Source organism: Oncorhynchus tshawytscha, unplaced genomic scaffold (assembly GCF_018296145.1).
Source record: "Oncorhynchus tshawytscha isolate Ot180627B unplaced genomic scaffold, Otsh_v2.0 Un_scaffold_7998_pilon_pilon, whole genome shotgun sequence".
NCBI lineage: Eukaryota > Metazoa > Chordata > Actinopteri > Salmoniformes > Salmonidae > Oncorhynchus > Oncorhynchus tshawytscha.
In genome coordinates, this window is record NW_024609484.1 from 180,081 (window position 1) to 187,967 (window position 7,887).

The 7,887-nt window shown below is 46.4% G+C and overlaps 1 protein-coding gene across 1 annotated transcript in view; it reads left to right on the plus strand.

Annotated features, from left to right (window-relative positions):
- The window catches only part of LOC112240803 (vacuolar protein sorting-associated protein 13C), a gene marked incomplete at its 3' end in the record, with an annotated part of 30,251 nt that extends 22,807 nt beyond the window's left edge, over positions 1–7,444 (plus strand). The window contains exons 15-17 of the mRNA XM_042315497.1: positions 686–990; positions 3,329–3,473; positions 7,287–7,444. Of these exons, the coding sequence (XP_042171431.1) occupies positions 686–990; positions 3,329–3,473; positions 7,287–7,444 (608 nt within the window). The remainder of the gene's footprint in view (positions 1–685; positions 991–3,328; positions 3,474–7,286) is intronic.
- Positions 7,445–7,887: the final 443 nt, after the last annotated feature.

Here is a 7,887-nt window from a genome sequence, read left to right on the forward strand (position 1 = left end):
AGCGTGGGTACTGGAGTTGGTGAGTCTCAGCGTGGGTACTGGAGTTGGTGAGTCTCAGCGTGGGTACTGGAGTTGGTGAGTCTCAGCGTGGGTACTGGAGTTGGTGAGTCTCAGCGTGGGTACTGGAGTTTGTCATGTTTTTGCTGGTGAGTCTCAGCGTGGGTACTGGAGTTGGTGAGTCTCAGCGTGGGTACTGGAGTTGGTGAGTCTCAGCGTGGGTACTGGAGTTTCATGTCTTTGCTGGTGAGTCTCAGCGTTGGTACTGGAGAAATCTCTGACAACGGTCTTGAGTATTTAAAACTGATCTTTGTATTTAAGTGTGCAGAGACTCTCTTTCTTCAGTTCCTGGGTTTTTTCAGAAATCCTGTTTGGATGATTCCCAGTTCAGCGATACCTTACTAATTTCAGGAATCCTGGTTGGATGATTCCCAGTTCAGCGATACCTTACTAATTTCAGGAATCCTGGTTGGATGATTCCCAGTTCAGCGATACCTAACTAATTTCAGGAATCCTGGTTGGATGATTCCCAGTTAAGCGATACCTTACTAATTTCCGGAATCATCCGACTGGGATTCCTGGGAAAACATGAGAGGTTTAGCCGTCCTAGCTCGGTCTCCACTTTGATTCCTTTCTGGTGCCCTTTCCGCTAAAGAACTTCCCTCATCCGTGTTTTCCGTCTCTTTAGAATTTCAGCAACAACTTCCAGACGGCCAAAGACGCGTTGAGTGTGGCCACGGCCCAGGCAGCAGAGAAGGCGGCCTCCAGCATCAGGGACTTTGCCCAGAAGAGCTTCCGTCTCTCCATGGACATCAGGTTGAAGGCCCCTCTCATCATCATCCCTCAGTCCTCCACCTCACACAATGCACTGGAGGTGGACCTGGGGCTCATCACCGTGGGCAACAGCTTCTCTCTACTTGCTGTGGCGGGATGTCCACTTCCTGCTGTCATTGACCACATGGACGTACAGCTCACACAGCTCAAACTGTCCAGGTCAGTGCATTCTGTTTAACACAGTTATCTTTTGCTTCATCAGTGCAGAAAGCAAGGGTTTAATGCCTGGTCCCAGATCAGAAAGCAAGGGTTTAATGCCTGGTCCCAGATCAGAAAGCAAGGGTTTAATGCCTGGTCCCAGATCAGAAAGCAAGGGTTTAATGCCTGGTCCCAGATTAGAAAGCAAGGGTTTAATGCCTGGTCCCAGATCAGAAAGCAAGGGTTTAATGCCTGGTCCCAGATCAGAAAGCAAGGGTTTAATGCCTGGTCCCAGATCAGAAAGCAGGGGTTTAATGCCTGGTCCCAGATTAGAAAGCAAGGGTTTAATGCCTGGTCCCAGATCAGAAAGCAAGGGTTTAATGCCTGGTCCCAGATCAGAAAGCAAGGGTTTAATGCCTGGTCCCAGATCAGAAAGCAAGGGTTTAATGCCTGGTCCCAGATCAGAAAGCAGGGGTTTAATGCCTGGTCCCAGATCAGAAAGTAACGGTTTAATGTCTGGTCCCAGATCAGAAAGCAAGGGTTTAATGCCTGGTCCCAGATCAGAAAGTAACGGTTTAATGCCTGGTCCCAGATCAGAAAGCAAGGGTTTAATGCCTGGTCCCAGATCAGAAAGTAACGGTTTAATGCCTGGTCCCAGATCAGAAAGTAACTGTTTAATGCCTGGTCCCAGATCAGAAAGCAAGGGTTTAATGCCTGGTCCCAGATCAGAAAGCAAGGGTTTAATGCCTGGTCCCAGATCAGAAAGCAAGGGTTTAATGCCTGGTCCCAGATCAGAAAGCAAGGGTTTAATGCCTGGTCCCAGATCTGAAAGCAAGGGCTTAATGCCTGGTCCCAGATCTGTATGAACGCTATCCAACTCCTCCGACTACCGTTAGTTGTTAGAGTTGATTCTCAACGAACCGTCTGGCTACCGTTAGTTGTTAGTTGGTTCTCAAAGAACCGTCTGGCTACCGTTAGTTGTTAGTTGGTTCTCAAAGAACCGTCTGGCTACCGTTAGTTGTTAGAGTTGGTTCTCAAAGAACCGTCTGGCTACCGTTAGTTGTTAGAGTTGGTTCTCAAAGAACCGTCTGACTACTGTTAGTCCTCTCATAACGTCGACCCGGCACAACCTGACGAGGACTGGCCAACCCTCAGAACCTGGTTCCCTCTCTAGGTTTCATCCTAGGTTACTGCCTTTTTCTAGGGAGTTTTTCCTGGCCACCGTTCCTCTACATCTGCATTGCTTGCTTTCTGTGGTTTCTGTATAAGCACAACTGCTGTTGTAAAAGACCTTCGTAAATAAATAAATTTGATTCATTTGATTTTGAGTTGTAAGAGGTGGTTCTCAAAGAAACTGCTTGGTTTAATCGTGGTCTTACTGAATAGGCTCGGGCGCTATACTGTTTATACCGTATACTGGGGTGTTTTGAAATGCCAACGGTATGATTTTCAATTCCGTAAAAGAAATTCAGCGTGGCGCCCATAAAGCTCAGGGGTTGCAGTCTACGCCTGCTTATAAACTATCTATCTCAGGTCTCCAGCTATACATTTGGGTTTGTAACTTCCTAGCTAGATAGCAAAAAAAGCAGGAACAATCAGTCCCCTCCTGGATCAAGATCCCTGCTGCCTACATGGCCTGCTGCCTATATGGCCTGCTGGCTACATGGCCTGCTGCCTATATGGCCTGCTGGCTACATGGCCTGCTGCCTATATGGCCTGCTGGCTACATGGCCTGCTGCCTACATGGCCTGCTGCCTACAGGGCCTGCTGGCTACAGGGCCTGCTGGCTACATGGTCTGTTGGCTACATGACCTGCTGGCTACATGACCTGCTGGCTACAGTAGATGACCTGCTGGCTACAGTAGATGGACTGCTGGCTACAGTAGATGGACTGCTGGCTACAGTAGATGGACTGCTGGCTACAGTAGATGGACTGCTGGCTACAGTAGATGGACTGCTGGCTACAGTAGATGGACTGCTGGCTACAGTAGATGGACTGCTGGCTACTGTAGATGGACTGCTGGCTACAGTAGATGGCCTGCTGGCTACAGTAGATGGCCTGTTGGCTACATGGCCTGTTGGCTACATGGCCTGCTGGCTACATGGCCTGCTGCCTACATGGTCTGTTGGCTACAGTAGATGGCCTGTTGGCTACAGTATATGGCCTGCTGGCTACAGTAGATGGCCTGTTGGCTACAGTATATGGCCTGCTGGCTACAGTAGATGGCCTGTTGGCTACATCCCTGGGTTGGTACAGGAATGGTATGAAAGTCTGGATACCACCCTAATACTGTATACTGTAGCTAAATAAGCAAGTTGTCTAACTATCCTTGTCTATAATTTAGCTTTCTCTCATTAGGATTTACATGGAAAAAGACTCTCAGCCCAGTACTGAGCTGCTGGAGCCTGTCAACCTGCTCCTAACAGTGAAGAGAAACCTGGCTGCAGCATGGTACCAGAAGATGGCCGCCGTAGAGGTAGAGGGAGACCTCAAGCCCATGAAGGTAGGAGTTAACAGGAACCATAGAGGTAGACAGAGACCATGAAGGTAGGAGCTAACATGAACCATAGAGGTAGACAGAGACCATGAAGGTAGGAGTTAACAGGAACCATAGAGGTAGACAGAGACCATGAAGGTAGGAGTTAACAGGAACCATAGAGGTAGACGGAGACCATGAAGGTTAGGAGCTAACAGGAACCATAGAGGTAGAGGGAGACCTCAAGCCCATGAAGGTAGGAGTTAACAGGAACCATAGAGGTAGACAGAGACCATGAAGGTTAGGAGCTAACAGGAACTATAGAGGTAGACAGAGACCATGAAGGTAGGAGATAACAGGAACCATAGAGGTAGACAGAGACCATGAAGGTTAGGAGCTAACAGGAACCATAGAGGTAGACAGAGACCATGAAGGTAGGAGTTAACAGGAACCATAGAGGTAGACAGAGACCATGAAGGTAGGAGTTAACAGGAACCATAGAGGTAGATAGAGACCTACAGCCCATGAAGGTTAGGAGCTAACAGGAACCATAGAGGTAGACAGAGACCATGAAGGTAGGAGTTAACAGGAACCATAGAGGTAGACAGAGACCATGAAGGTAGGAGATAACAGGAACCATAGAGGTAGATAGAGACCATGAAGGGTAGGAGCTAACAGGAACCATAGAGGTAGACAGAGACCATGAAGGTTAGGAGCTAACAGGAACCATAGAGGTAGATAGAGACCATGAAGGTTAGGAGCTAACAGGAACCATAGAGGTAGATAGAGACCTACAGCCCATGAAGGTTAGGAGCTAACAGGAACCATAGAGGTAGACAGAGACCATGAAGGTAGGAGTTAACAGGAACCATAGAGGTAGACAGAGACCATGAAGGTAGGAGCTAACAGGAACCATAGAGGTAGACAGAGACCATGAAGGGTAGGAGCTAACAGGAACCATAGAGGTAGACAGAGACCATGAAGGTTAGAGCTAACAGGAACCACCATAGAGGTAGACAGAGACCCACAGCCCATGAAGGGTAGGAGCTAACAGGAACCATAGAGGTAGACAGAGACCCACAGCCCATGAAGGTAGGAGATAACAGGAACCATAGAGGTAGACAGAGACCATGAAGGTAGGAGATAACAGGAACCATAGAGGTAGATAGAGACCATGAAGGTAGGAGCTAACAGGAACCATAGAGGTAGATAGAGACCATGAAGGTTAGGAGCTAACAGGAACCACCATAGAGGTAGACAGAGACCCACAGCCCATGAAGGTAGGAGATAACAGGAACTACCATAGAGGTAGACAGAGACCCACAGCCCATGAAGGTTAGGAGCTAACAGGAACCATAGAGGTAGATAGAGACCAACAGCCCATGAAGGTAGGAGATAACAGGAACCATAGAGGTAGACAGAGACCATGAAGGTAGGAGCTAACAGGAACCATGAAGGTAGGAGATAACAGGAACCATAGAGGTAGATAGAGACCAACAGCCCATGAAGGTAGGAGCTAACAGGAACCACCATAGAGGTAGACAGAGACCCACAGCCCATGAAGGTAGGAGATAACAGGAACTACCATAGAGGTAGACAGAGACCCACAGCCCATGAAGGTAGGAGATAACAGGAACTACAGTCATGTCTTTCCCTCGAAAGGAGTGGTTAGATAAAGATCTGTTTTGATACCAAGATGTTTGTATTGTAGCAGAGAAGCTGATTGAAGTTATCTTTACTCGTGGAGTAATGTCACCCGCTCTGATACCTGAAATAACTATTTCCTTCAAGTTATAATAGCTGAGCTTTCCTGATTTAGTCATATTGATAGTTGACCTCTGGTGGAAGAATGGTATTGGTAAGTTGTAGCTAGTTAAATTTGTGCAATGTCATCCCCTTCCTTTAGACTTGAAGTAGCTTTGTCCCTTAAACCATAACAGCCGAGCATTGATGATTTAGTCACACTAACTAACTTCTGACTTCTGCTTGCAGCCTGGTTTGGAATGTAAGGTACATGCTACAGTCCTCTAGGGTTTGACAGTAAGATAATCAAGGCCGGTAGTCTAGCGATTAAGAGCATTGGGTCAGTAACCGAAAGGTCGCTGGCTTAAATCCCGGAGCTGACTAGATCCACGTGTCCTGAGCAGGGCGCTTAACCCTAATTGCTCCTGTAAGTTGCTCTGGATAAGTGTGTCTGCTAAATGACTTAAATTGTAAAATTGTCAGCGAATTAGCATTATCTACAGCTCCATCCTATACGTCTCCTGTCTGTCCTCGAGTTATTTTGAGGCTCCTCTAGTTATCAGCAGCATTAGCATTAGCTTTAGATGCAGCTCCATCCTATACGTCTCCTGTCTGTCCTCAAGTTATTTTGAGGCTCCTCTAGTTATCAGCAGCATTAGCATTAGCTTTAGCTGCAGCTCCATCCTATACGTCTCCTGTCTGTCCTCAAGTTATTTTGAGGCTCCTCTAGTTATCAGCAGCATTAGCTACAGCTCCATCCTATACGTCTCCGGTCTGTCCTCAAGTTATTTTGAGGCTCCTCTAGTTATCAGCAGCATTAGCATTAGCTACAGCTCCATCCTATACGTCTCCTGTCTGTCGAAGTTACTTTGAGGCTCCTCTAGTTATCAGCAGCATTAGCATTAGCATTAGCTACAGCTCCATCCTACACATCTCCTGTCTGTCCTCAAGTTATTTTGAGACTCCTCTAGTTATCAGCTAGTGGGAGACGTGTTAAATATAGAATTCAAGCTGAAGCAGTTGGTTATAGTCAGAACAGGTCTGAATACTTTAGTGGGCTGCTATATATATTTCAGCTAGCACATCAATTATAAAAAAATGGCTGAACTGTGTCTAACTGTGCTCTCCAGCTCCTGACACCAATTAGGCGGGTACCCTGATCAGGACTCAAACTGTGGTTCCAAAACCATTATACCAAATGACTAAAATGTTGTGCTGATGTCACTAGGTGTTGTAAAAAAGATTGTTTAGTATTTTTACAAGGGTTCTAAATTGTGAATATTTTTTTAAATATATTTTTTATTTTATCCGCTCGCTCACCTCACTTTTCAAAATCCGTGAAACAGTAAATCAACTTTGTATTTCCTGATGCCGTGTTCAACAAACATTGCCGCGATTTCGTCTGTCAATGGTGAGAATCGTTTCTGCGTTCCTTCCGATCTCCGAGCAAGTGAACGCTCCCGAGTCATTCCTCCGAATTAGCAAGATGTTCCTCCGATCACACCGACATGATGTGAACGCGGAAATAGCAGAGTTATTGGCTTTAGCAAATTAGCATTAGGCTTTAGCAACATATCAGCTGCATTAGCATTAGCTACATGTCCTCTGTGCTCTTCAGGTTAACTAGTATTAGTGATATTAGCATTAGCATTAGCTACAGCTACATCCTCTCTGTGCTTGTCCTTCAGGTTAACTAGTATTAGTGAATTCATTAGCAACCTTTAGCTACAGCTACTTATCAGCTGCATTAGCATTAGCTACAGCTACATCCTCTCTGATCTTGTCTCTTCAGGTTAACTAGCATTAGTGACATTAGCATTAGCAACCATGAGCTACAGCTACATCCTCTCTGATCTTGTCTCTTCAGGTTAACTAGCATTAGTGACATTAGCATTATCAACCATGAGCTACAACTACATCCTCTCTGTGCTTGTGTTTATTCAGGTTAACAAGTATTAGCAACCATTAGCATTAGCTACAGCTACATCCTCTCTGTGCTTGTGTCTCTTCAGGTGAACTAGTATTAGTGACATTAGCATTAGCAACCATTAGCATTAGCTCCAGCTACATATCCTCTCTGTCGTCTGTTCTCCCCAGGTTGCCCTGAGTCAGGATGACCTTACAGTTCTGTTGAGGATCCTGATGGAGAACATTGGAGAAGCCAGTGGTCTGCAGCCAGACCAACACACCAGCCCCGACACGACAGCCCTGACACACAAGACCACGCTGATGCTGAAAACAGACTACCCCCAAAGGTCAGAGGTCATGTGTGTATTGTTACCGACGTGAGTCCCGAGCGTGTTAATTCTTCTGACCACGTTTCTGTTCTGTCGTCGTCCTTCAGACGGTGTAGAGAACACGGTTGAACTTCCAGAACAACAGGTAGAAGAGGAACCCTGAAACCATGACGTTTATATCTTCAACATAGAGTCCCTGGGACTGGTCCTGTAGCTGAGCAATGACACTAAACAGGTACGTATCTATAGGTGATGTAGCCCAGTCTCACTAAACAGGTACGTATCTATAGGTGATGTAGCCCAGTCTCACTAAACAGGTACGTATCTATAGGTGATGTAGCCCAGTCTCAGTTCTAATGCCCCTAAACAGGTACGTATCTATAGGTGATGTAGCCCAGTCTCACTAAACGGGTACGTACCTATAGGTGATGTAGCCCGGTCTCACTAAACAGGTACGTACC